Source organism: Hakea prostrata, chromosome 2 (genome assembly GCF_041222555.1).
Source record: "Hakea prostrata isolate BN-2017 chromosome 2, UWA_Hpros_2, whole genome shotgun sequence".
NCBI classification, from domain to species: Eukaryota; Viridiplantae; Streptophyta; class Magnoliopsida; order Proteales; family Proteaceae; genus Hakea; species Hakea prostrata.
In genome coordinates, this window is record NC_142601.1 from 69,379,700 (window position 1) to 69,407,640 (window position 27,941).

Genomic DNA, 27,941 nt, shown 5'->3' on the forward strand with positions numbered 1-27,941 from the left:
TTCAGGTGTATCGGTCTCCTCTATCTCTCTTCCGTTGTCTTCTCAGGCCATACCTGAGAGAAGAGTGAGGAAGAGCAAAAGGGGTTTTAGAAGGCGGACGTTTTATGAGTTAGGTTGAGTTACTTCCTTACCCTTCATTTTTCGCAAGCCTTTTAAACACGTGCTATTAATCTTTTATTTCTATTATTTATTTTAATAAGGAATTATCGATTAAAAATGCTCCAACATTCCACGGAAAAAAAGAAAGAAATCGGCCCGCAGAGGACAATTTGGATCAAACCCATCCCGTCGGGGTAACCGCCTACAAGAGTGTACCTTTCCCTGTTTCGGATCAGGTTCCTAGGACCTTCATCAAAACATGGGGCCCATCGGGGGATTGAATACATGAATATATCCATTTCTAATTTTTTTTTTGTGAGACGGGTTTTTTTCGATGCTCTCTATTTTAGAATGGATTTGTAGTTGACGTCAGAAATTTTTTGGCTTTTGACCTACTCGTTTTGTGCTCTTGTTTTGCTTTTTGGGATTGCTAGATCCACGTTGGATTTTTTTCTCAAAGAACCAAAAAATGCTCTTGAAATTGGTTCCTTACTACCATTTGAAACAAAAAGAAAAGAAAAAAAAAAGTGCGTGAAAGGAGTTTTGAGAAGCTCAAATAGGTAAATATACATACAGCATTTGGACAGAGTCGCATGTAAGGTAAGATTCACTACTGGCATACACTTTCAACGCCGTATAATATATAACGCTGAATTGCGATGTCTCATGGGTGAAAAACAAAAGGAAGCAGGGTGAGGTGATGGCCCAAGGCTTAATAGATGCATATAAGAATGATGTCGATTTTATTTTGTTGAAAACAGATAACACCATGCCTGCCTCACTATTACAGCATCAAACTGATTCTATAGCCCCTCTAGAGATATCCTCTATTATTGGAGACATTCAAATGTTAACTATTGTTTCTTCAGGAAGTTTTCTTTTGTCATGTAACAGAGATTCCAAAACTTTTTCATTTCATTAAATAGTTTTTTTAGGTCTATGACTTGAGTTTATATTTCCTCCACCCAGCCTCTTATTTCACCTATTAACCTACACTAAAATGAGTGAGTCTGGACCCATAGTGCCTTGCTTGACATGGGCAGACCTATGATTGTTTTTTTTTTTTTGGTAAACAAAAAGAGGGGATGTAGTAGCGGCAACCAAGCGCCCCCCGTTACGCAATGTTCGAACTTTTTATCAAGGGCAACCTATGCAAGCATTAGCCCTGTGCACTACCAAAACGCAAGCACTGGCACCGTCAGTAGAGGCCTAGTATAGTCCACAGAAGCCGGTAGCATTCATGCCCAGGCCAAAGAGCACACAACTGTCCATTGCAAGAAACAGATGAGCAGAGGGGATTCGAACCTGAGATATGAGTTTTACCAAATCACTTGGGAGTAAGCTTGAGATCACTAGACCTGTGATTGTAGGTAAATAGTTGTGATCTGATGCCGTTTGGGCGGTAAGAGATGGAGAGAATGTGGGTAATTCCCCTCCCCATGTGGGTAGTTGATCCGAATGTACTCCCGAGGTCGTAATCATCACTGGTTATTGTTGTCTGATACTGATTGGGCGGCTAGATGACTTTACTTATCCAGAAAATAATTATAACCGTTGATTCTATTATGGGTAAGCTTTTCACCGTTAGATTGGTCATCTAAGGGAGTGCAGTAGGTTTTTGTTTGAAGTTATTCCTGCGGAGTGCAAACCCTAGCTTAAGAGTTCTTATCTTTCAGGGTTTATCTTCGCAAGGGTGGGAATTGGGAAAAGGGTTTCAGTGATAACTCATATCCAAGGTACGGAGCCTAAGCAATTCTCGGTAGATCTCTGTTCATTCATAATTTCTGCTTAGTCTGTGTTATTCGCGATGGGTTCTTAGCTTTTAATTTGTATGTTGTGATTTTGCAGAATAGACAGCGATGGCCGTCCCTTTGTTGACGAAGAAGATCGTGAAGAAGCGTGTTAAGCAGTTTAAGAGGCCGCAGAGTGACCGCAAGATCTCTGTTAAGGTATTTCCTTTCACTTTCTTCGCTTCATTTATATTCAGTTAATGGGTACTAAGCGTGTTAAGCCATTAAGATCTCCTAAAAGGTTTTGATTTTGCAGGCGTTTATTTCACTATTGGGGGGAGTGGGTGTCGTGAGAATTTATCAGATTTAGGGAACTTTGGAGGTTTCCGATAACTGTTCCCTGCAATTTTACCATTTCTTCTTCAAACTAGGCGATGAAAATTCCTGAATTGCTTTTAAATTACTTAAATTACTTTGCTTCGCCATCTTAGATACTGAACATGAAATCTATCCACTTGACTCTTACGTATTTTTCATGAATTGATTATTTCTGGATCATTATCCGGATTTCTGGAACTTGTTTTTGGATAGGGCAAATTTATTTATTTTTAAATTTATATTTGTTATTGGACCTTGTTTGGGATTTAATTGACAGTGACCACAAAGGTCTAAACTTCGCAGATCCTCTAAGACAAGAACTACTGATTGGTTTTTTACCATACAGACCTTAGTTGGTTATCTCACATGTTTTCTAGAGGATCTGATATTAAAATTGACATCTCAGAAAGCCATTGCTCTGTCTCGCTCAGCTATTGGCTCGCTATGATGCCAACATCACATCCCTTTTTCTGTTGTCAAATTGATCCTTACTTTTACCATTTGGTCTTAAACTGGGCTAACTCTTCAGTGGCGACTCTAACTTCAACTGTTAAACACCATCCTCATCTGAAGCATTATCTCCAGAGGGGTTTTCATCATATGGATCTTGTCTTAGAATGTACTTGGTACAGAATCTGATACCGAAATCAGTATCTCAGAAAGCCATCACATTTCCTCATTTAGCTGTTGGCTTGCACTGATGGCTTCTCTGTATCTTCTCTATTGAGGTTACCCCTAGTTTTTTAAGGAAGAGGGTTCATATTGTTTGTTCTCAGTAGACAAAAAGAGAAAAAAAAACCTATGGTCTTACATTGAGGTTACTTATTAGTCATGAAGGTTGATACTTGTTGATCGAACTAAGTAGGGATGGATTCTTGTCAGCATTAGTGCATTGATTGATCTCATCGTTTTTGGGATGGATTCTTTTCATGGGTTTCTCTGATTGAATGGTCTTCTGAATTTACTACTTTTGGTTTATCAAATGACAGCCTAGCTGGCGTAGGCCCAAGGGTATTGATTCTCGTGTCAGAAGAAAGTTCAAAGGATGCGTGTTGATGCCCAATATTGGTTATGGTTCAGACAAAAAGACTCGCCACTATCTTCCTAATGGGTTCAAGAAATTTTTGGTGCACAATGTCAAGGAGCTTGAAATACTGATGATGCATAACAGGTAATGAGTGCATTTACAATTCATCTGCTGTTTCATTTTTGACCTTTTACTTTTCTCTGTGAAAATCAAATATTAATATTGCTTAATTGTTCTCTCATGTTGTGACTGTTTAGGACTTACTGTGCGGAGATTGCACACAATGTGTCTACAAAGAAGAGAAAAGAAATTGTAGAACGCGCTGCTCAGCTTGATGTTGTTGTTACGAACAAACTTGCCAGGTTGCGCAGCCAGGAAGATGAATGAGCTATTGGCAATATCTTTTCCTGCAGGGCAAGTGATATTGCTGAAACTAAATTCTAGATTCAGTAGGAAAATTCCTATCTTGCTTGTTTGTTGCTATGGTTTTTTTATGCACATTTTTGGAATTTCAATATAGAAGCTTGTGTGATAGTCCACGCAGCTGTTGGAGATTAATTTGTTTTTTTATTTTGGTATTTATCTAGTGAACTCCTTTAATAATATCTTGTATTAATTAATTAGTTAGTAATTTTGGCACTGGTGGTACTTTCCCACAACTGGTCCATGGAACAGAGGTTTAATTCAACTAATGAGATGGTCAAAGTGCCAGGATCGACTCAAATTTCTTGCAGGGACAGTCCCCCAAATTGTTTGTTGGAAGTAACTTTGTTTCAGCTCCTTTTTAAGGATAGTGTAATAATGTTAGACTGCATACACAGATTTAAGAGTGCAACCCACAACAACCAAATTTGAATTTAAACCATGGTAAGTCGCTTGGAGTCTTGATGAACCGGGCATTGCTATGGATGGTCAAACCAGAAAAAATTGTAGATGAGCTATACAATTAAAACCATATGCTTGGAACTACTGTGGAGTGGCTTAAATTTAACCACTGGATGGCTGAGTCTGAGTGTGCAAAATCTCTTCACTTGTCAAATTGACTCAATTGATTGTGGGATTAAGCATCAACGTTTATCTGGGTCGATTGGGAGTTTGCGCAGAAAGAAAAAAAAGTTTTAACATAGATTTTGAGAGACACAGCATTGATTGAAGTATTGAGTGTGAGTTGGGGTTTTTGAACAAGAAAGGCAGATTACGAACAAGTTGCTCTCAAGCATCAAGTTTTGCGAAGAGTGTTTGAGTTGTGTTTTTTGAACAAAAGTTGGATATCTCAAGCATCAAGTTTTGCGAATAGGGTTTGAGTTGTGTTTTTTGAACAAAAGTTGGATCGTTTCATTCTATACAACTATCCGAATTATCCAATGCATTTTGGTCTTGCATAGCCCTTATACTGCAATTCTAATAATATTGTTGTTGAGAGTTCGAATCTTTTACATTTGACGGGTAGATGTTTCCGCTCTTTCATAATATACAATGAAGATGTGTGAAGAGAGAACATACCATCAATCCCAACTCATTGTTGGAAGTGTTCTCTCCCCACCCCAATTTTGGCACGGAGAGAGCACCCCAAATCAACAATGTATGATAATTGTCAGAAGATGCCGTTTGGGCGGTGAGTGATGGGGAGGGGTGGGAATTTAATCGGTTTATATTCTAGAGATCGTAATCATCACTGGTTTATGGCATCAGATACTAACTGGGCGGTGAGATGGGGCTTATTCTACCCATGACGTCGTGATCACCGTTGGTTTGATGATCAGAGGGAGTGCAGTAGGGTATTTTTGAAGTTATATAAATGCAAAATTCCAAGTTTTCACTTCTCCGGAAACCCTAGCGCGAGACGTTTCTGGGTTTTGCATCGGGTGGTAATTGGGGGAGGGTTTCAGTGATAACCAAGGTACGGCGCCTAAGCAAACCTCGATAGATCAGTGATTCTGCTTAGTTTGTGTGTTCGTCCTGATGGATTCTTAGTTTCTAATTTGTGTTTGCGATTCTGCAGAAAGGGTAGTGATGGCCGTCCCTTTGTTGACGAAGAAGATCGTGAAGAAGCGTGTTAAGAGGTTTAAGAGGCCGCAGAGTGACCGCAAGATCTCTGTCAAGGTATTTCCTTTCACTTTCTTGGCTTCATTTCTCTTCAGTTAATGGGTCAAGGTATTTCCTTTCACTTTCTTCGCTTCATTTCTCTTGAGTTAATGGGTATCAACCGTGTTAAGCCATCAAGATCTCCTGAAAGGTTTTGAATTTGTAGGCGTTTATTTCATTACGGGGGCAGGGGGTGTCGTGAGAATACGTAAGATTCAGGGAACATTGGAGGTTCCGAATAACTGTTCCTTGCAATTTTACCATTTCTTCTTTACACTAGGCGATGAAAACTTCCTGAGTTGCTTTTAAACTACTTTGGTTAGCCATCTTAGATACTGAACATGAAATTAATCCACCTGACTCTACGTATTTTTCGTGAATAGATCATTGCTTGATCAGTATCCTAATTTCTGAAACTTGTTTTTGGATAGGGCAATTTAAAAAAAAAAAAAAAAATTTAATATTTGTTATTGGACCTTCTTTGGGATTTAATTGACAGTGACCTCAAAGGTTGAAACTTCCTAGATCCTCTGAGACAATAACAACTGATTGGTTTTTTTATCATACAGACCTTAGTTGGGTGTCTCATATACTGTTTTCTAGAGGATCTGATATTAAAATTGACATCTCAGAAAGCCATTGCTCTGTTTCACTCAGCTATTGGCTCGCTATGATGCCTACATCTCTCATCCTTTCTTCTTTGTCAAATGAATCCTTACTTGAAGGAATGAGGATTTATCCTATTTATTCTTACTAAATGGAAGACGATAACTTTCTGTTTTACATTAAGCTTACTCTTATCAGTCTGAGACATTATCACCAGTGGGTTTTTCATCATATAGACCTTGCCTTAGATTGTTGATGGAGGATTTGATTTTGAAATTGACATCTCAGAAAACCATAGATTTGTCTCTTCTAGCTATTGGCTGGTTCTGATGCAACACCGCATCCTATCTTTTTTGTCATGTAACTCTTACATTTTTAAGAATGAGGGTTCATGCTATTTGTTCTCATTAGATGAAAAGAGGGAAAAGCTTATGGTCTTACAGTCAAGGTTATTCGTTAGTCATGAGGGTTGATACTTGATGATTTCACTGAACTAAGTAGGAATGGGTTCTTGTCAGCACTGGTGACATTGAGGTTACACAGTGTGGATACTTGATGATTTCACTGAACTAGTAGGAATGGATTCTTGCTAGAACCAGTTGATTGATTGATCTCATGGTTTTGGGTGATGCTTGTCATCAAAGAACCATGATCAGTTATGCATTTGATAGAATTCTTATTCTGTATAATTTCTTTTATGGCTTTCTTTCATGAAGTATTTTTCTGAGTGAACAACTGTTGGTTTTATTGGATTACAGCCTAGCTGGCGTAGGCCGAAGGGTATTGATTCTCGTGTTAGAAGAAAGTTCAAAGGATGTGTGTTGATGCCCAATATTGGTTATGGATCAGACAAGAAGACTCGCCACTATCTTCCTAATGGTTTCAAGAAATTTTTGGTGCACAATGTCAAGGAGCTTGAAATACTGATGATGCATAACAGGTAAAATGAGTGCATTTCACAATTTTGTTGCATTTTCGATCTTTTACTTTTCTCTGTGAACTTCAATTATGAAGTATTGCTTTATTGTTCTCTCATGTTGTGACTGGTTAGGACCTACTGTGCGGAGATTGCACACAATGTGTCTACAAAGAAGAGAAAGGAAATTGTTGAACGTGCCGCTCAGCTTGATGTTGTTGTTACGAACAAACTTGCCAGGTTGCGCAGCCAGGAAGATGAATGAGTTAGTGGAAATCTCTTTTCCTACGGTGCAACTGTCTCAAACTGAATTCAGTAGCGGAATTCATTTTTTGCTTTTCTATCTTCATGCTTTTTTAAGAATGTTTTTGGAATTTTGATGTAGAAGCTAGTGTGATTTTAGTCCACTCAGCTGATCGAGACTAATTTGTTGTTTATTTTGGTATTCCGTCCAGTGAACCCGTTCAATCATATTTTGTACAATTTTGCACTGCTCGCACAGTCGCACTACTTGGGAGTTCAAAAACCTGGTTGTTTTCAGAAAGTAAATTATGTTTTTCCCCAGGAGTTGTTATCTATAAGTGAATACCCTGGGTCTCTTGCCTCTGTGAAATAACACCACCACTCTTATGTGTGGGCGAGATAGATTCAGGTGCTGCTCACGATAGTAAGTTCTTAATGTAGATTTCCTATACAATTGATTCTGGCCAGTGTTTACATTGCTGGAGCAAATACTTAGATTATGGGGCTTAATCATCATGATGTTCAGGTGCCAACATTGACTCGATCTTCTTGTATGGAAATCGTGAGTCCTCATGATGTTCAGGTGCGAACGTTGACTCGATCTTCTTTTATGATTCTGGCCAGTGTTTACAAAGACCCTTTTTATATATAAGAAATTTTGAGAATAGAAATATTACATATGTTGCCGGCAAGGGTTAAACTCCTTTGAGAAGTCAGGTTCTTAACCATTTAACTGTCCTTTTTAATGGCTTTTTCATCTCACCTTTACAAATGAAGTATGCTTCACTTGTCTTCAAATCTATAGGTTCTGATATTTCTTTGGTCATGAATAAAATTATGCGGGAGAAGAGATGAGTTAGATTGAGTTACTTCCTTACCTTTAAATTTTTGCAATCCTTTTAAACACGTGTTATTAATCTTTTTTTATTATTATTTATTTTAATAGGAAATTATGGATTAAAAATGCTCCAACATTCCATCGAAAAGGAAAATGCTCTGAGGTTCCTACACCTAAAAAAAAAAAAAAAGAAGAAGATAAAGAGAAAGGAAGGAATAATGCACCAACATGGTGAGTTTTGTGACCATATTTTTCGTGTCAGAGGTGTGTGGAAGGTATTTTGGGAAGCTTAAATAGGTAATAGACATACAAAATATGGACAGAGTGGCATGCAAGATAAGATTCAATACAGGCACACACTTCCAGCACCGTATAATATATGAAGTTGAACTATGATGCCTCATCGGTGAAAAACAGAGGGAAGTAGGCCTATGATATATCATTCGAGACCCCTAAGAGAACATTGTCTCTGCAATTTTTGAACTTGCCTCATTTCTTTTCTGTCCTTCAAGGTGAGGTGATGGCCCAAGGCTTAATAGATGCATATCAGAATGATGTTGATTTTATTTTGGTGGAAACGGATAACTCCATGCTTGCCTCACTATTACAATATCAAACTGATTCGGTTGTTTTTTCATAAAGTTTTCTTTTGTCATGTACTAGGAGATTGCAAAACTATTTCATTTTATAAAACATTTTTTTTTAGGTCTATGACTTAAGTTTATATTTCCCTGTTTCACTTATTCACCTACACTTAATTGAGTGTGGATTCACAATGCCCTGCTTGACATGGGCAAATCCTGTGAGTGTAAGTAAATACTATGACAAAGGGGTATATAATGAAGTATTGAGCTTTGCAGGATGGAGTGTGGGGATATTTGGCAACAAACAAGTTTTTTTTCCTGGATACTGGACAGATGAAAAAAGACAATGGTCTTGATGCAGCACTTTTGTGATTACAAAGGGAATAACTGGGCGAAAACTAAAAATCTAGAAATCCAACAGATTTGGTGCAACCAAGATGAGGCGTTGGAAGGGTTAGCCAATTCTCATACAACGGCATGTCCATTGACATTGATAACGGCCTTTTATGAACATTCTAACTAATGCGCGTGGAGCGTCTTTTTGTAACTTTAAATCCCAAACACTTTTACATTATTTCCAATCCCTAGTTTTGAATACTGCAACAAACAGATGTAGTTCTAGTATCATAGAAGGATCTAACACTGCATTTACTAAAAACAACAGTGATTGTTATGCTTCATTGGATAATATATTATTCTCTTTATTATCCAAAAAAAAAAAGTAAATACTATGACTTTTAATTCAACGAATGAATCGAACAAAGTCATGGCCTTCCAATAAAATTATTGGGGGTGTCCTCTCCCCACCCATCTTCCAGTATTGGATCTGTACCACAAGTTACAAATCAACAGTGCATGATACTTGTGGTCTGATGCCGTTTGGGCGGTGAGAGATGGAGAGGGTGTGAGTAATTCCCTTCCCCATGTGGGTAGTTGATCCGAAAATACTCCCGAGGTCGTAATCATCGCTGGGTATTGTTGTCTGATACTGATTGGGCGGCTAGATGACTTGTACTTATCCAGGAAATACTGATAACCGTAGATCTATTATGGGTAAGCTGTTCACCGTTGGATTGGTCATCTATGGAAGTGCACTAGGTTTTTTTTTTGAATTTATCATTCCTGCGGAGTGGAAACCCTAGCTCGAGATTACCCAAAAAAAAAAAAGAAAAGAAAAGAAAGAAACCCTAGCTCGCGAGTGCTTACCTTTCAGGATTTAGCTTCGCAAGGGTGGGAATTGGGAAAAGGGTTTCAGTGATAACTGATAGTCTGATATCCAAGGTACGGAGCCTAAGCAACTCTCGGTAGATCTCTGTTCATCCATAGGTTCTGCTTAGTCTGTGTTATTCGCGATGGGTTGTTAGTTTTTAATTTGTATGTTGTGATTTTGCAGAATAGACAGCGATGGCCGTCCCTTTGTTGACGAAGAAGATCGTGAAGAAGCGTGTTAAGAGGTTTAAGAGGCCGCAGAGTGACCGCAAGATCTCTGTCAAGGTATTTCCTTTCACTTTCTTCGCTTCATTTCTATTGAGTTAATGGGTATCAAGCGTGTTAAGCCATTAAGATCTCCTAAAAGGTTTTGATTTTGCAGGCGTTTATTTCATTATGGGGGGTGGGGGTGTCGTGAGAATATGTAAGAGTTAGGGAACATTGGAGGTTTCGGATAATTGTTCCCTGCAATTTTACCATTCCTTTAAACTAGGCGATGAAAACTTCCTGAGTTGCTTTTAAATTACTTTGCTTCGCCATCTTAGATACTGAACATGAATTTTTTCCACTTGACCCTTACTTATTTTCCATGAATTGATTATTGCTCGATCATTATCCGGATTTCTGGAACTTGTTTTCGGAAAGGGCATTTTTAAAAACAAATTTATATTTGTTATTGCCTATTGGACCTTGTTTGGGATTTAATTGACAGTGCCACAAAGGTTGAAACTTTGCAGATCCTCTGAGACAAGAACAACTGATTGGTTTTTTACCATACAGACCTTTGTTTGGTGTCTCACATACTTTTTTATAGAGGATCTGATATTAAAATTGACATCTCAGAAAGCCATTGCTCTGTTTCACTCAGCTATTGGCTCGCTATGATGCCTACATCTCATCCCTTCTTCTTTGTCAAATGAATACTTACTTGAAGGAATGAGGGTTTATCTTATTTGTTCTTACTAAATGGAAGGCAATAACTTTATGTTTTACATTAAGCTTACGCTTATCAGTCTGAGACATTATCACCAGTGGGTGTTTCAATCATAAGACCTTGTCTTAGATTGTTGATGGAGGATTTGATTTTGAAATTGACATCTCAGAAAACCATAGATTTGTCTCTTCTAGCTATTGGCTGGTTCTGATGCAACATTGCATCCTATCTTCTTTTTCATGCAACTGTTACGTTTTTAAGAATGAGGATTCATGCTATTTGTTCTCATTAGATGAAAAGAGGGAAAAGCTTATGGTCTTACGTCGAGGTTACTCATTAGTCATGAGGGTTGATACTATTGGATTTCACTGAACTAAATAGGAATGGGTTCTTGTCAGCACTGGTGACATCGAGGTTACACAGTGTGGATACTTGATGATTTCACTGAATTAGTAGGAATAGATTCTTGTCAGCACTAGTTGATTGATTGATCTCATCGTTTTGGGTGATGCTTGTCATCAAAGAATCATCATCAGTTATGCATCTGATAGAATTCTTATACTGTATAATTTCTTTTATCCCTTTCTTTCATGGAGTATTTTTCTGAGTTAAACAACTGTTGGTTTTATTGGATTACAGCCTAGCTGGCGTAGGCCGAAGGGTATTGATTCTCGTGTTAGAAGAAAGTTCAAAGGATGTGTGTTGATGCCCAATATTGGTTATGGATCAGACAAGAAGACTCGCCACTATCTTCCTAATGGTTTCAAGAAATTTTTGGTGCACAATGTCAAGGAGCTTGAAATACTGATGATGCATAACAGGTAAAATGAGTGCATTTCACAATTTATCTGCTGTTGAATTTTTAATCTCTTAGTTTTCTCTGTGAAAGTCAATTATGAAGTATTGCTTTATTGTTCTCTCATGTTGTGACTGGTTAGGACCTACTGTGCGGAGATTGCACACAATGTGTCTACGAAGAAGAGAAAAGAAATTGTTGAACGTGCCGCTCAGCTTGATGTTGTTGTTACGAACAAACTTGCCAGGTTGCGCAGCCAGGAAGATGAATGAGTTAGTGGAAATCTCTTTTCCTACAGTGCAACTGATATATCTAAAACTGAATTCAGTAGGGGAATTCATTTTTTGCTTTTCTATATTCATGCTTTTTTTTTTAATGTTTTTGGAATTTTGATGTAGAAGCTAGTGTGATTTTAGTCCACTCTGCTTATCGAGACTAATTTGTTGTTTATTTTGGTATTCGTCCGGTGAACCCCTTCAATCATATTTTGTACAATTTTGCACTGGTTGCAGAGTCGCACTACTACGGAGCTCAAAAAACTGGTTTTTTTTTCAGAAAGAAATTTATGTTTTCTCCTGGGTTTGGTATCTAAAGTGAATTGTCTGGGTCTCTTGCCTCTGAAATAACACCACTACTCTTATGTGTGGGCGAGATGGATTCAGGTGTTCTTAATGTAGATTTCCTTTGCAATTGATTCTGGCCGGTGTTTACATTGTTGGAGCAAATACTTAGATCAAAGGGCTTAATCATGATTTTCAGGTGCCAACGTTAACTGGGTTTTCTTTTGTGGAATCGTAAGTCCTCAGTTTGTTGGGAACTTGGGAGGTAGTCGTTCTACCTCTCCTGAGGGTAGGGTATTGATTTTTTTCAACTTTTTTGTTTGTTAAATTTGAAGTGGGTGAGAAAAAAGAGATGGGAAAAAAATAAATTTGTAAGTATATATTTACATGAACTTTGGAAGGTGTGGTTTGTTTGGGTAGGAAAGGGAAATTGTTTCAATGTGCAGGACTGTCATGCTGAATTTCTGTTCGTGGGATCTGAAATATTTTGGTCTAGATTTTAATCTCGGCCATTGATATTCAACGGCCGAAAATGTGTTGCTTGATAGTCTCATGCATTAAATGGGACTGAAGCAAGGTATTTAGGGAAGTGGGCATTGGGCATATTGTTGCTTTGATAAGTTAATATTTTTTTTTAGATTCTATAATTATATAAAATTTTGTGAAAAAAAATGTGAAAAACAATAAGGTGAGAAATATTTTGAACTTTGTGAAAAAAATTCTTTCTTTTTCTTTTTCTGTTGCCTAATATATTATATTTATGTCATATATCTTTATTTTTTTTCTTTTTCCACTTTACTTTTTGTTTTTTTTGTGTGTACAAAAGTGTTTTTTATATATAGGAAAATTAGTGATGGAAATATTACATATGTCATCGACAAGTTGAACTCTCTGATAAGTCCGGTTTTTAATCATTCGACTAATCTTTGATTGATTTATTTACTGAACCTTTACAAACAAAATATGCATCAATGTTTTGATATTTCTTTGGTAGTCTGGATTTTCTATCCCTTGGTCAGGGGTTTTGAAAGAAGTACACATAGAAGTGTCCAGGAATAAAAATATATGAGAGTGATAGGTAAACACATTATGATACATGCGTCATATGAGGTGAAAATTTTCCTTCCTAGCATAATAGTGCTACTGATACCGTATGAGTAGATAATTGATTGAGGAGCATGTAGTATCCTATCCTTTCAGAACCAGCGAGACACATGGTGGCTTGCATTCATCACTTGTGAACTGGCAACCAAATTCAACCGTTGAGTTGAAGTCTTATTATTACGGGCGGGCACAAACACAGAAGCAAGAAACACAGAAACGCATAAAGAGAGAAACTCGCTGTCTAGACTCTAGACCACCACATACTTTTGTCGTCTTCAGTTCCCCACCCCACTACGCTTTGCAGACTGGGTGACCATATCACAGCCTGGCACTAAAACCGTTGTCTAAAGATCAATGGAGCTCCTCACTTACTCCTCGACGTGTCATCCTCCTCTTCTGACAACTGTACAACTCCTCATTAAATGCCGTACAGGCCAAGTACTAACTCAGTACTCAGTTACCTGATGGGCCTGGGCTTTACTTACATACATTAATTAACGCACCCCGTGGGCTGATGGACCCCACACGATGGATGACCTGTCACCGCCTCCCAATTGGATGTGAAAGAATCATCCGATCCATCCACAATTGCTTAATGCTTAGCTTTTCTCTCTCTCTCTCTCTTTCTCTCACACAATCTAACCGACAGCTTCAAACATCAGCGTGGGTGGAGAGAGAGAGAGAGAGAGAGAAATCAGGGTTTAAAAGTCAACACGTCGTCAGTCCCTCAGATCCTGGAATTATCAAAGTTTATTAATTCTCGACTTCAATCCAACGTCTCTCCATGGCAAGTTGCCAACTATACACTCCCCTCGTGGTCGTGTGCGGGTTAGGTTGCGAACGCAACCGACGGTTGCGGTCCCCACCTTGAAACCCAAAAGAGGGAGCTCACGTGGTTCGAGTGTCACTTTGGTGTACATATAAAGGAATATCCATTCACACGCAAGCGCCACAAGAATATGTTCGGTGTGCTTCTATTTCTCTACCGTATACACACCACCGTATCGACTTATGTAGGTGAACCTTACAAATACTACCTTTGTACAGGGGTATAAATGGTAATCCATAATTTTAATTCATGATCCATGTCTCCATGAGAAAACGACGATAAAAGTCAAAAATCTGTCGCTACAAATCTACAGTGAATCCAAATCACCGGCGCCCGAACTAGTCAAATTTGACGGCCCGATTTGCTTTGGCGGCTCATCTCTGGCGCTTTCTTCGTACATTAAGGAACAGCTGGGCTCATCTTCGTTCCACCTTTCGATTGGAATCTTTTATTCACTCTCCCTATAATGTTAAATCAAAACAATATAATAAATAATTCGAGTATAATTTGTTGGATGTGGTCGATTCCAATCCAACGATGGTGGAACACTATAATCTTTGCTTGTCAAACTGATGATAAAGCTGTGGAATTTGTCGGTGGATAGGGAAGTTTTGGTCACGTGTCACGTGTTGTTTTAGGGGAAAAACAAATATGTTAGACAATTGGTGCCTCTCAATGATTGGTGCACCCAATTTTTGGAGTTTTATTACTTAAATCAAATCGGTCCAACTACTGGACCGCTTGGATGATTAAAATCTCTAATTTAATTGACCAATCAAATCTTTAACACGTGAACCAAAGAAGGGGTTCCACCAGAGAAAAGGAGAATCAAATAAGAGAGATGAGACCGTGCTTATAGCACAAGGATTCAATCATTGATGCAAATAAAAATATTGGGTGAAGAGATTCCTCTCGCCCAAAAGCGAAATTTAATCTAACTCATGTGTAAGAGTGGAAGGATGAGATGACGAGCTACCAGGGTGAAAAGGATTTGAACTCGTTAGATGTAAAGATTGAGAGAATTCATAGCCCAACACTTCATTAGTCTTATTATCTCTGAATAAGAGGCCACGATATGTTCAAAGCATGTCTACGTTGAACATGATAAGTGCGGCAATTGTTAAACTAACTCCTCAATAGCTAACCGTATATTAATTGTATGCATTGGAAATGGTCCTGTCCTTTTCTTAATGGATGTATCAATAGCAACTCAAATGTGATAAGGCTCACACACCACACATTTTAACTTAAGAACTTTATAAGGGTAAGACATAATTATGGATAGACTTTATGATCTAAATCATTTTTCTATGCTGCCCTCTTGACCCCCACTCCCAATAACATTTAGTCCAGTGTTAAGATGTGGTAATGTCTCTAATTATTAAGGGTTTGGTGTATAGTTGATTTGATTAAATTAATTAAATACATCAATCATATGGTCGGATGATAAAAAATAAAAGGGTCTTTTCCTATGATAAACGATATGATGACACACCAACTTGTTGATTGTCTCGCAAAATAACATATATCTAAAATAACAACTCATTGAAGTCTTTCGTTGAATATATCTATTTTCTCATAGAACTCAAAGACTAAATGATGATCGTATTAAAGATGTCATTCATTCATTTAAATGTATCAGGAAGAGAATGAGTTAATACGTTGGCAATATATTTTCAAACGCAATGATCTTACATGTATGATAGAACTTTTTTTTTTTTAAATAAATAAGAAAACAGAGATATAGGGAAGATGCAAGTCTTGCTTGAAAGCATCATCGAATGCAATCTAAGAATCCTTTGTTTTTGGGCTTTGATCATCTATGGGGAGTTTGTGCCTAAATTTCCTCTGGCTCTTCCCGCTCGGCTAATAGAACCTTCTTCAAAAAGGTATGAGGACTCTATCGAGCACTTGCTTATTGGTCAGAATTCCTACTATTACTATTATCTTTCTTTCAATTGTGTCAAAAAATAGTACTAAAATACATCAAACCAATAAAGATTGAGATTGAGAGAGAGGAAGGAAAGGAGGAAAAAATTTGCTACTATGCTTTCATTAAGTGTCAATTTTTTCAGAAAAGAACAAATAACAAGTCATTATTATTATTATCTTGGTGGTGTGTGATTTTAGGACACCAATAAAAATAATTAAATATCTGATTCTATATTCAAGTGTGTAACTCAACATCACCAAACTAGTGAAAAATTTGCAAAATTTTTTATTTGTTCTTTCCTTTATTTTTTATTTAAAAGCTTTTATTTCACACGTTATTTTCATTTAATAGTTTTGAATATAATGGGGAGAAGTTTTTATATGTAGTTTAATTTCTGTCAGCTTCAAGGAAATTTAAACTTAGTGACTTTTTATACTCATAAGTTGCAGTCTTTGCTAGTTAAACCAATCCCTTGGGTTTTGATATTGAAATGTTTTTGTCATTAGAACTATAGGATGCAATATTTCTGTCCTATGTGGCTTGAAAATGAACATATAACAACTTAAATATTTAAATAATTATATTATTATTTTTTTGTTTGATAATAATAAATTCATTCAGATAAGACATGGATTACCTTATGGATTGGGTATAAAACATCAGATACCATAGAATGAAATATAGCAAAACGATCTTGCATGTTAATGCGATAATACCTTTCGAGGTAGGAAATGGTTGAACCTAGTAGTGAACCTATGAACATTGCCATCAATAGAACATTCTATATCAAACACAGAGATGCTAATACAACTTTCTATGGAAACATAATGCACTGAACACCACGCAATGCAATTCAAGCACATCTACCACGTTGGGTGAAGTATTGGGGAGTGAAGGACCAAAACATTAGACCTTGGCGATTGCTTGAGAATTTGTTGCAAGTGTTTGCCAATGACTTGTGAAGAGTTGTGTGGAGAGACAATGATTTAATGGATGCAAGTGTTCGGTAAGACAGGTTCTTGTTTTTTGGGGGCTTCAAGCTAACGAGGATTAAGAAGATGGAGGCGGTGAAGGCAAAATTGTTGAAAAAAATCTCTCTATGGTAGATTTAATTAATGATGTGAATCATAAGTGAGGAACTAAAAACGTCATAAAATATAAAAGGAAAAGAAAATATACTATTGAGGTGGAAGAACTCGTCATAAGGATGATGAAAACACATCACTGAGGTGAAGAACCTTCACTCCACAATGGTGGAAATAGTATTACATTATGAAGAAGAGAGGCATGCTTCATGGGAACGGAGATTGAATGTCAAAACAATAGATAAAGAAGTGGGGAGAATAACGTAAAAGTTTTTATCGCTGCTTGAAAGTTGCGGCATCTAAAATTCAAGTAAAAAAAGAAAAACAATAAGACTTAGTGTTATGACTTTTGAGTTTACAAAGAAAATAAGCATTCAAAACTTTGAGTTGTTGTATAGTCATATCATTACTTATTATGTCAAATGATCCTCTCAAATGTGATACAATTTATCCAATAAAATAAGCTTGTGACACTATGAAGAATAATTTTTTAGATAGATTAATTATAGAAATTACACAATTTTCTTCTGAATTATAAAAAAAAGGAATAAAAAAAAAAGAGAACTTCTTACAAGTTAGAAATTTCCATGCTAACATATTGAGATTTTCTATAACATCTCAGGTAGTGGTAGTTGGTACTTTCTCTTCTCCTTTGACCATGTGAAAGAGCTATTCACCATGAAATACTATTTTTTCATTTAATAAAAAAAGACCCTCAACTCTTGGGTGATATTGTCGGTGTTGAAAATCATACCTCTTTTTTTGTAATGTATTAATTAAGATCGGATTATACTATAAGATATTAATTAATTAATAATGAATTAATTAAAATACATGATTTATAATTGCACTGCTCCACCTTTTATTCAAAGAATTATATACTAATGATCTGCCGACAACCCATCAGTCAATTTCGTAAGCCTTCAATCACTACAAGGCTGTCCCCAAACGCAACATGCCATGGTTTTGCATCTTCAACATGATTCATTCATGAAGCTTTACAATATAAAGTTTACAATATAAAGTATTTGTCTTATAATTAAGTTTTTTCAATAGTTAATTACAAAAAGATTACGAGAATATAATTGTGATATAGAAATGTCAACTTAGCCGTTCAATTAGTTGATTCAAATATATAATTACTTAAGTGTTACATGAATCAGAATATCCCGTAAAAATCGATCAGAAACAGACCACACAAAAGGAACCGATTTATGAGGGAAACGAGATTTCAAAAAGCAACAGCCATCCAAAACCGCGACAAATAGTTAGGATAATCCAGATCATCCACAACCAAACATCTAATTTTATAAATTATAACTCCATAGATTTGAAATTTATAGATTTGAAATCTCTAGATATTTGAAATTTCCAGACTCATGGGCCTGTTTGGTTACATGAATCCAGAGATTTCAAATCTCTAGATTCACAAATGTGAGATTTATACCCGTTTGATTGTGTGAATCTCTGGATTCATGAAATCTATAAATTTATGGGTATGAGGTGAAATCCAAAGATTTCACTTCTACTATAAAAACATTAAACATTTGAACTATGACTCATAAATGTTTTTTTAAGATGAATCTATAGATTTCATTCCAAAGATTCAGGCTAACCAAACAGTTAATTTTATGAACTATGACTTGAAATCATATTTGAAATTTAGAGATTTTTGAAATCTCTAGACTCAAGTAACCAAACAGGCCCTAAAGTAAAAAAAATCAGCCTCACCAACCAATGACTAATATCTATGTTCTACACAACCATAATCCATGTCTAAGGCTTGTGGGTAGGTGAAGAAATTGAAAATATCACCAAGAAAAAAAAAAGGAACATTTAAGATTGTAATTTGAAAACGACATGTTCCAAGAGAAAAAAGCTTCTACAACTCCCACCGGACACTTAGACATTTGGATGAATTGATAACTTGTGTTAGTGATCATACACCTATGCATGGGAGTTCCCCTTCAAGCCAAGTGTTTCTCATTTGACTCTAACCTCTCACCAAGATTTTTGTTGTCTAGTTCACATTTGATAACAATTATCCATTTCAATTTAATTCCATAATAGTTAGGTATTTAATTAGTGCATCAAAAGCTCTGATCAAATAAATTGAATCAAGTCTTTTAATCTATTAATGTACTAAATCGATTTATTTTAATATTCGTATATCAGGGTTGTCCAGAGGCAATATATAAATATTATAGTAAGAAATGTTGTGAATGAAAAATTCATTAAAGGTAGAGAGGACGAAACCATCACAAGCATTACTTGATTGTGGTTGATGTTGATTCTCAACTTCTACTAGCTGAGGGGTAGCTTCACTGACAGTGACAAACCAATTACCACATTTAACATGGAATCTTCAATTCCTGATGAGTTAATCTAAAGCTTTTGCTTTGTCTAGTAGAGGTTGCACTGTCGTCAGGTAAAATGGGCAAGTTCTTGTTTCATTACAAAATTGTTTTTTAAAATTGATTTTTCCTTTTATGATTCTTGATGAGAACTTTTAATTGAGAGTGGAACAGGATAAGGTGGATATCCAAACGTGAACACACTTATTATATTCCTATTGTGTTAATGCTTCTAAGTTCTAACTTCTAATTAGAGTGAAGTAGTGGAATCTAATTAGCATTATTCGCAGATATTTTCTATCTAATCATGGAAACGTCACGTTAATTACTAAGTGGAGCATTTTGGAAGTTTCTCCGAATAAGTTTGTTAAGCTTTCGATCTCCACTAACAAAATCATAAAAATACAGAAAAAGAACCGAACCGAGTCAAAATTCTAAACCAGACCGGAGTAGGGAAGATTCATGACTCATCACGCTGGTACTCGGCGGTTATTAAATTATTATTATTATTATTATAATGTTTTTTTTTAATGTCTGGGTAGAAGTAAAACACGTTGACGGTGTGTGAAACATGAGAAACCATATATTTGTTAGACATTTCTATCCATAATAATTCCATTATGTACAACTGCCAACCTGTCAAAAGGCTAGGATTATTGGGATTCTGCGATCTTATCAAGCTGTGTCCAATTAAGAACGAACACGTGTCCCGCTTATGCGGATGAAGAAATGTAATTATGTAAGTGGATCAAATATTTCGTTACCGAACTCATCGAAAGGTAGGAGGGAGAATTTGGTAATTTATTGTTAGTAGACAGGCAGTAGTGGATCACGCTGGAATCTGGATCAAATTGGGGGCTTTTTTTATTCCAAATTTGTATATGTTACCGAGAATGGGACTAAAAGGTTCACGTATTTACCATAATGAGCCACTAGCGTATCCAACCTAACTCGCTAATTGATATATACGGATCGGGTGGTAAACCAGCAGGAAAGACAAGTACAAATTACCCTAGATTCAAGGCAGAACCTCAGCCTTTTCTTCTCTTGCTCTCTTTCTCTCTGTTGTTTGCTCTGTTTCTTCGGATCTTCTGAAAACTAGGGTTTTCTTGAGCTTTAGAGCTCTGATAATTCTGCTCGTTAGCGTCAAGGTTTCGTTAGATCTCTACTGAAACTTCTCTTGGCATGAAACCTGCGTGAAGAACAGAGCTGAAAAGACGATTACCTTGTTATTTATATATATATATCTCTGAATATATAATAATTCTTTTGTATTCTTTTATATGCTTCAGTTGAGTAGTCGAAGAGAAGGTGATGCGATGCAGAACTTCATGAGGTGTTGGCTGAACACTTTATGATCTTTGTTATCCATAGGATTTGGAAGGAATCCTCGGCGGAGGAGTGCATGACGGGTTTGCTTCGTTTTCTATGTTACATCAAGATTTCCAAGAGAGTAACGCGAGATTCAGGGCTTGTGATCAGGAGAAGGGGTAGGTGGGGGAAATGTGGATGATTTCTGCGGCGACTGGCACCTGGATTTTGTGAGTACCTGTTTGATTGTTTCTCAACAGAAAAGGGAGCTGAAACGCGGTTTCTTTGTGTGCTGTTTTTGGGACGGTTTCGAATTGCGAAAGATGCAGCCAGACCAGAGAAAGAAGGTCGTATTTCATGGCTGTTTACTGTGATTCCCTCTTTTATGATCTTAGTAGTAGCCAGGGTAGTTTGGGATCGGCTTAGTTTGGACGACTTTTCTTTCTGAATATTTCGAATTCTCAGATTTCATTTTTTCCTTCGAAAAATTGGATCTTTGGATCGCGAGAGCTGTGGATGAGATCCACTGGGAAGTTACAAGAGAAATCAATGGTTCTGAATGCTCGCGTTTGATGCATGTTGTTGGAATATCCAATTACATGTTTATCCTTCTTGTGTCGTCGATTATCCACCTCGCTTCAGCTAGTCTTCGACAGTTATGACACCGTCTTTGTTTCTGTTGTCATCTTCCCTGTGTTCCGGTGGACGGTTAGATCAGTAATGCCTTCTTCGAATGCCTTCCTATCTTCCCCTCCCTAGTTATTTTCTTTTCCGATATTTGATTTCTTCTTCTGGGAGAGAGGAAAAGCAGCTAGTCCTTCAGAGCATCTATTATATTTTTTGGGCTCCACTGTCGCGATTATTGTAGATATGTCTACTGTAGGATCTGATTCCATTCCTTGAAATGGTAATCTTGTTTATCCATTTGCTTGTGTCACTAGTTGTGGTTCTTTCTGTGTCGGTACATTTTTACACGATCTATGTCTACCTTTTTTGCTATCTGAAATCTCATTTTTTCTGCTACTTCTGTGAAGAAGTTGTTGAAAAAATGATTGGTATTTGCATACTATTTATATATCTCTTTCTCTGGGATATTTGTAATCTAGTAGGCTGTTTTCACATCTTACTGAAATTGGGAGTTTAAATCACTATGGTACTTAGTACAAGAGGGGGGAAGTTATTCGTCATCATGATCAGAGATGATAGCAATAAGTCTCTCTGGTTGTCTGGACATCACCTTCTATTCGTAAACCAAATGCCTAACATTTTTCCTAACGAATGCAATCCGCTATTCGATCCCTGTTAGGATTCATTGTTCCATTTTAATCAGTTATTTGTCCCTTTACATGGGTGTCTGGGATTCCTTTTCTTTTGTTTTGGTTTTTTTTTTGGTGTGTGTGCGCGCTTTTTTTTGAGACTGTTTCAGTAGGTCTAACTCATTTGTATGATCATATGCCAGTGCTGTTGTTATGGACGATTTGTTTCTCATTTTTATTAGAAGCCTGTGGTGATTATAGCATTAAATCTGAATTGTTTTCTTTCTTCTACAGAATCCTACGGAGATGGACTTCTTCACAGATTATGGTGATGCCAACAGATATAAAATTCAGGAAGTCGTAGGGAAGGGAAGTTATGGCCTTGTCTGCTCAGCCATTGACATCCATACTGGAGAGAAAGTGGCAATAAAGAAAATACATGACATTTTTGAGCACATATCAGATGCTGCAAGAATCTTGCGTGAGATCAAGCTGCTTAGACTTCTTCGGCATCCGGATATTGTTGAAATAAAGCATATTATGTTGCCCCCTTCAAGGAGGGATTTCAAAGATATTTATGTTGTATTTGAGCTCATGGAGTCGGATCTTCACCAAGTCATTAAAGCTAATGATGATTTGACAAAGGAGCATTATCAATTTTTTCTTTATCAGTTGTTGCGGGCATTGAAGTATATTCACACAGGTAACTAAAAACTGCCCTACTGTTGTCACATCTAAAATTATGGTCATGAAATGTGATTATCATTGTTACCTGACAATTTTGATTCATGATCATCTTCTTTCTCATTTGGTTGGGTTTTGAATATTTGTGGAGTTTCATCCTGACTCTTTAAGTTGTTTTCTACAGCAAATGTCTACCATCGAGATTTGAAACCAAAGAATATACTGGCTAATGCAAATTGCAAACTCAAAATTTGTGACTTTGGGCTGGCAAGAGTTGCCTTCAATGATACTCCTACAACAATATTTTGGACGGTAATAAACTGCAGTCATTGGAGCACCGGTTTATACAGATAATTTTTTTTAGTGCTTTTATGAATGGCTTTTCGAGACATGCATGACTATTACAAATGTATTAAAATAATTGTTATTTCCACTGAAACACTACATTTTGCAGGACTATGTGGCAACGAGGTGGTATAGAGCACCAGAGCTGTGTGGCTCCTTTTTCTCTAAGGTATGATCTCGCATGCTTCAAACAACGTAGCAAAGTGTTCATCTGACCTAGTAACTGCATGATAGTGATCTGGTGTTTTCTTTCTGTTCTCTCTTTCTTTTCTTTTCTTTTTTTTTTGGGGGGGGGGGAGTGCATGCTATCTTGTCTTCCTTTGTTGTTTCAGTGATTGCATAAATGCACCAAATTTAGACGTTTAGTACTTGATTTGAATTCACATGCTATTAGCTGTTAGTTTTTGTGTCTGGCCTATGTTGATGCATTCTTTCATCAGTTATTTACTTGTTGGCAAAAGATGAAATGTTAGTTCAAAACTCTTATCGGTTTCATTCAATTTCTCTATTCAAGTGACTATTGTGGTGAGCTTTTATTATATAATCTTATATATATATTATGCTGTGTTCTAATTTTGCAGTCATGTTGAACTAGTTATGCCTTATATATACCTTGCTGCGGCTGCTATTGTGGTCACTTGCTTGAGATCTTTTTTATATTCATGGTCCAAGGACTTCCCTGCCGACTATGTTAAGGAAGGTTCTGAGGTGTTACAAATAAGTTTATCCAAAGGGTTTGAAAAATACAAGGAATTGTTGGTTATAAATAGTATTTAAGAAGCATTGGCCATGCTGTCTTTTAGAAAGTCTTGTGAAATGCAAGTCATTTTTTTGTGACTGTATCTGCAGTCTACATTTTAGTGCTGTTCATGCAAGTCATAGCTTGATTTTAATCTGTTTTGGGGAAATGTGTTCCGTGTGCTTTCAAGTAAGTAGTAAGCCATTAATTAAAAAAATTGCTTGTTCAGGAAGGGATATAACTCTCTCCTGCAAGTTGAAATAGCTTTCTGTTCAGGTAATTGTGTCTAGTGTTTAATATTGTGGTGTAGAATAATGGTTTTGGTGGATTGTATTTTGACTAGTAGTGGTTATTGCTTTCAGTATACACCTGCAATTGATATTTGGAGCATAGGCTGCATCTTTGCTGAGGTATTAACAGGAAAACCTCTGTTTCCTGGTAAGAATGTGGTTCACCAGTTGGATTTGATGACTGATCTGCTTGGCACACCTTCTTTGGAGACAATTTCACGGGTATGACACATTACTCTTGTTTCTCTTATAACTGTGTTCATTATCAAATGATTTAGAACCTTTTTTCCTTCCAAAAAAATGATTTAGATCTCATTTCTGAAGCATAGCGGGTATAATCAATTTTCTCTTTCTAGACTTGACACTGGTGTTCTTTCATGATTGGTTTTTAGATCCGTAATGAAAAAGCGAGGAGATACTTGACCACCATGAGAAAAAAGCAGCCAATGCCATTTTCTCAGAAGTTCCCAACTGCAGATCCTCAGGCTTTAAAACTGTTAGAGAGACTGTTAGCTTTTGATCCGAAGGATCGGCCAACTGCTGAAGAGGTTTGTGGTCTGGTAGAAGGAATGATTTTGAAGTTTATACCTTTAGATTTGGTCGTATACCATAATTTTTGTTAGTTGCTTTATGGATTAGATAATTTCTGGATTTCCTGCATCTGTTTAGTGGCACAGTTATTGATGTATTTCAAGATATACTACTTGTTTATTTCTTTCAGCTGTTTGCTTAGCCCCATAGAATTTTTCCTTCCATGTATTCATCTTAGTGGTAATGTTTTCTAACAGGCACTTGCTGATCCTTACTTCAAAGGCCTATCAAAAGTGGAGAGGGAGCCCTCTTGTCAGCCAATAACAAAGCTTGAGTTTGAGTTTGAGCGGCGGAGGGTGACGAAGGAGGACATTAGGGAACTAATATTCCGGGAGATATTAGAATACCATCCACAACTTCTGAAAGATTACATGAATGGAACTGAAAGAACAAGCTTTCTATATCCTAGGTTGTTATTGGTTGTAGATCCTTTGATTGGTGCATTCTAATGTTAAACGTAATTTTGTTGTCAACTGAAGGTTTCTTTGGCTCTTTATGTGCAGCGCTGTTGATCAATTCAGAAAGCAGTTTGCACATCTTGAGGAAAATGGTGGTAAGAGTGGGCCAGTTATTCCGCTTGAGAGGAAGCATGTTTCTCTTCCAAGGTACATCCCTTTTACTCTGGTGCTGTTTTGATACTAGTCGATATTTTTATTTTAACATCAGCTGCATGGAAAAAGAATACAAAAAAGTAAGGAAAAACCATACCATGAGCAACCGCAACCTTATTGCAGAACAAATTATAATTGTGCATTGATTCACTGTATAAGTGTACTATAGAGTTATATTCATTTTCCTGATTTCTTTTTCTTTTAGGTCAACAATTGTCCACTCGAATACAATACCCCCCAAGGAACACCAAAACTTGGGTACATTCAGAGACCGGCAAAACTCAGAGGAAGCATATAGTAAGAACTCAAGAGAGACAAATGGAAACAGTCACATTCCGAGAACTTTGCAGGCAGCACATCGAATTCCGATGGGTGAGAACTGAATACTCAAATACTCTTCCTGATCCTTATCTATGTAATGTTATATTTGTGCACTTGAATGACATCTGGATGTTGAATCGGTCTGAGAGTTCTGTTAGTTTTCCAATACTTATCTTAATCTTATATATTGATTGTACACTGGTTTAAGATATTATTCACCTGACTGGGGTGCCAGGTTAAGCGAAGGGTACAGATGAGAGACTAAAGGGAAGATTCTAAAGTGACTGAGGAAATAGATAAATTCAGTCCTTAACGATTATTGAACGAATGTGTAAAACAGAAATGACTGATGATTATGGTAGTGGACTTTTATAAAATCAATGAAATTTATTAGGCACTAAGAAATTGCTGTAGGAAAATTTTACATTATTGGGGGCAGGAATGTGGGGGGGTAGTTAAATACCGAGTGGATTTCTTTGGTAATTTAGGACCAGTTGGAGAGGTATTGTTTGATTGATATGAAGATTGGATTAATGCTAGACTGAGTCGAGGAATTTGGCAAGTAAAATTCAAGAATGAAATAGGAATATTTAGAGTGAGGGTGTCGACGAGTACCTAATTTCTGTTGGACTGAAATAATGCTTGTTGAAATCAATAAAGATCTAGATAATTGGATAGTCTAAAGCATGTGTTCTCTTTCCTGTTTTAGGAATGAACTGTATGAAGTAGTCCCTACTTGCGGTGCTTAATTTCTCATTGATGTCTAATCCTCCCCTTGCATTTTATTCTTTGAAATTAAGCTTAATCTCTTTACTATGATGTTTTACCTTTTCTATTGATTAAGGGAAATGGGTTCTCTCGAGGAGCATGGCCCTGGCACCGGACAAGAGATGTATCACTGTGAAACATGAAATCCCACCCTTGTTGATGCTCCTTTGTGCATCCGTTGGCCCTCATGCCGGTGCAGAGACCATGCTTTGCTTCCAAACCTAAAATGCTTACCCATTTATTGATTAGCTAGCTTTAATATTTTCTTACATGCTTTAGGTTGGCTTTCTTTCTAGCGAAATAACTAGTAGGTTCTTGTTTGAGATGATGATTTTGACGAAAGAATGACCTTTTTTTTTTCCGTTGTTCCAGCCAAACCTGGGAAGGTTGTTGGGCCAGTGATATCATATGAGAATGGAAGTGCCATCAAAGAAGGGCCCAATTCGAAAATGTTGATAAGAAATGCTGTTCTTCCTCCTCAGGGTATCCCTCCACCATACTGTTACCGCAGGCCTGGCGTGAAGCATGAAAGATCAGGAGCAGAGGGTGAGAGGGACTTGTCACATACGAAACCACAGCTACCCCCACAATGTGGCATGCTAACTAAATTAGCACCAGAAATCGCTATAGACATGAACTCCTCTCCATTTTACCTAACCCGTGCAGGAGTGATGAAAGCAGACCAAGTAGACGATCGAATTGCTATTGACGCAAACCTGCTGCAAGCCAAATCTCAGTTCGGTGGGATTGGCGCTGCTGCTGCTGCTACAGTTGCTCACAGAAATGTGGGAACTGTTCAGTATGGCATGACGAGGATGTACTAGAGAAGGAAACACCATGGTGTAGTTTGATGGACACACTCAGGGAAGAATTGAACAGATATTTGAACAGAAGAATTCGAAGGAAAGACAGGACGGGAGAGGATATGGTGCTTACTATATCGGAGGGTTCTTTGTTTCATGGCTGTTTGTAAGGAGGGGTGGGGGGGTATATCAAAACAGTAGTTTGTGTTGGGAGTCACTAATTATATCATTTGGTGGAGATACAGATTCCATTATTTGAAAGTGGCATAAAAGAATAGGAGAAAGGAAAGAGGGGGAGGGGGGGGAGAGAGAGAGAGAGAAATTGTACCATTTTTCCTCTCGTCTTCTGTTAGTGTCACCATGTACTTGTGTCTTCCCTACGAGTTCCTTGTAGATATTGATGAGACGGATGGATGAACTCATGAAATTAAATGACACGACCCCTTTTAGCTTTAACATCTCCCACCAGGGGAAAACAGTTGTGATCGATTCTAGCCTTAATAATGTATATATATATATGTGTTTGGTGTCCCATGAACAACTGTATGAAATATTTAGAATGACCAAGTCACCATTCCATGGTTATGGTACATGATATCTGAATGAGCATTGTTGATATGAAAACTGATACTGTATCGAATTTGGTGTTGGTGATATAAAATATGAAGTTACCTTCAATGTTTACTAATAAATGAATTTTAGGATTTTAATCAGCAGTACTCTGTAATCTGGATTTGAATACATACATTAATGTTTGCCACTCATCGCTCTGGAATGTTTATGAATCTTAAAGCTTCTTCTTTTCTGGTAAAAAAATCTTAAAATGCTTCAGTGTGTGTACCAGACAAGCCCATATTGGGCTGGAAGGAGGCCTTACAAATTTGATTTTTAATGATGGGAAGATGTCTGAAA

At 37.1% G+C, this 27,941-nt stretch overlaps 4 protein-coding genes across 6 annotated transcripts; all 4 read left to right on the forward strand.

Moving 5' to 3' along the window:
• The first annotated feature begins 1,725 nt into the window (after positions 1-1,725).
• On the forward strand, positions 1,726-3,958 carry LOC149026099 (large ribosomal subunit protein eL32z-like). 2 transcript variants are annotated; one of them, XM_089146342.1, is made up of 4 exons: positions 1,726-1,835; positions 1,948-2,048; positions 3,197-3,378; positions 3,492-3,958. In XM_089146342.1, exons 2-4 carry the CDS (start codon positions 1,959-1,961, stop codon positions 3,619-3,621), a joined length of 402 nt encoding a protein of 133 aa, XP_089002468.1. In that variant the 5' UTR covers positions 1,726-1,835; positions 1,948-1,958; the 3' UTR covers positions 3,622-3,958. The 2 variants fall into 2 exon arrangements, with proteins under 2 accessions (XP_089002468.1, XP_089002469.1); XM_089146343.1 differs by having other exon boundaries at positions 1,735-1,858.
• Positions 3,959-5,036: 1,078 nt separating this feature from the next.
• LOC149026100 (large ribosomal subunit protein eL32z) lies at positions 5,037-7,111 on the forward strand. Its single transcript, XM_089146344.1, has 4 exons — positions 5,037-5,134; positions 5,237-5,337; positions 6,684-6,865; positions 6,977-7,111. Exons 2-4 carry the CDS (start codon positions 5,248-5,250, stop codon positions 7,104-7,106), a joined length of 402 nt encoding a protein of 133 aa, XP_089002470.1. The 5' UTR covers positions 5,037-5,134; positions 5,237-5,247; the 3' UTR covers positions 7,107-7,111.
• Positions 7,112-9,645: 2,534 nt separating this feature from the next.
• LOC149026101 (large ribosomal subunit protein eL32z) lies at positions 9,646-11,905 on the forward strand. Of its 2 annotated transcripts, none has more exons than XM_089146346.1 (4): positions 9,646-9,810; positions 9,900-10,000; positions 11,289-11,470; positions 11,588-11,905. In XM_089146346.1, exons 2-4 carry the CDS (start codon positions 9,911-9,913, stop codon positions 11,715-11,717), a joined length of 402 nt encoding a protein of 133 aa, XP_089002472.1. In that variant the 5' UTR covers positions 9,646-9,810; positions 9,900-9,910; the 3' UTR covers positions 11,718-11,905. The 2 variants fall into 2 exon arrangements, with proteins under 2 accessions (XP_089002472.1, XP_089002471.1); XM_089146345.1 differs by having other exon boundaries at positions 9,647-9,787.
• An 8,413-nt stretch (positions 11,906-20,318) lies between these two features.
• Positions 20,319-27,941, forward strand: LOC149026102 (mitogen-activated protein kinase 10-like). Its single transcript, XM_089146347.1, has 10 exons — positions 20,319-20,968; positions 22,172-22,580; positions 22,746-22,873; positions 23,016-23,075; positions 24,008-24,157; positions 24,328-24,483; positions 24,724-24,935; positions 25,030-25,131; positions 25,343-25,509; positions 26,599-27,941. The coding sequence occupies exons 1-10, from the start codon at positions 20,945-20,947 to the stop codon at positions 27,048-27,050; spliced, it is 1,860 nt and encodes a 619-aa protein (XP_089002473.1). The 5' UTR covers positions 20,319-20,944; the 3' UTR covers positions 27,051-27,941.

Bases quoted from the DNA above. Each gene is read 5' to 3' on its own strand.
- LOC149026100 (XM_089146344.1), top strand. From the start codon at position 5,248: ATGGCCGTCCCTTTGTTGACGAAGAAGATCGTGAAGAAGCGTGTTAAG. The intron at 5,338-6,683 runs GTATTTCCTTTC...ATTGGATTACAG, and splicing joins ACCGCAAGATCTCTGTCAAG to CCTAGCTGGCGTAGGCCGAA. The intron at 6,866-6,976 runs GTAAAATGAGTG...GTGACTGGTTAG, and splicing joins ATACTGATGATGCATAACAG to GACCTACTGTGCGGAGATTG.
- LOC149026101 (XM_089146346.1), top strand. From the start codon at position 9,911: ATGGCCGTCCCTTTGTTGACGAAGAAGATCGTGAAGAAGCGTGTTAAG. The intron at 10,001-11,288 runs GTATTTCCTTTC...ATTGGATTACAG, and splicing joins ACCGCAAGATCTCTGTCAAG to CCTAGCTGGCGTAGGCCGAA. The intron at 11,471-11,587 runs GTAAAATGAGTG...GTGACTGGTTAG, and splicing joins ATACTGATGATGCATAACAG to GACCTACTGTGCGGAGATTG.
- LOC149026099 (XM_089146342.1), top strand. From the start codon at position 1,959: ATGGCCGTCCCTTTGTTGACGAAGAAGATCGTGAAGAAGCGTGTTAAG. The intron at 2,049-3,196 runs GTATTTCCTTTC...ATCAAATGACAG, and splicing joins ACCGCAAGATCTCTGTTAAG to CCTAGCTGGCGTAGGCCCAA. The intron at 3,379-3,491 runs GTAATGAGTGCA...GTGACTGTTTAG, and splicing joins ATACTGATGATGCATAACAG to GACTTACTGTGCGGAGATTG.
- LOC149026102 (XM_089146347.1), top strand. From the start codon at position 20,945: ATGCAGCCAGACCAGAGAAAGAAG. The intron at 22,581-22,745 runs GTAACTAAAAAC...TGTTTTCTACAG, and splicing joins ATTGAAGTATATTCACACAG to CAAATGTCTACCATCGAGAT. The intron at 24,484-24,723 runs GTTTGTGGTCTG...GTTTTCTAACAG, and splicing joins ATCGGCCAACTGCTGAAGAG to GCACTTGCTGATCCTTACTT.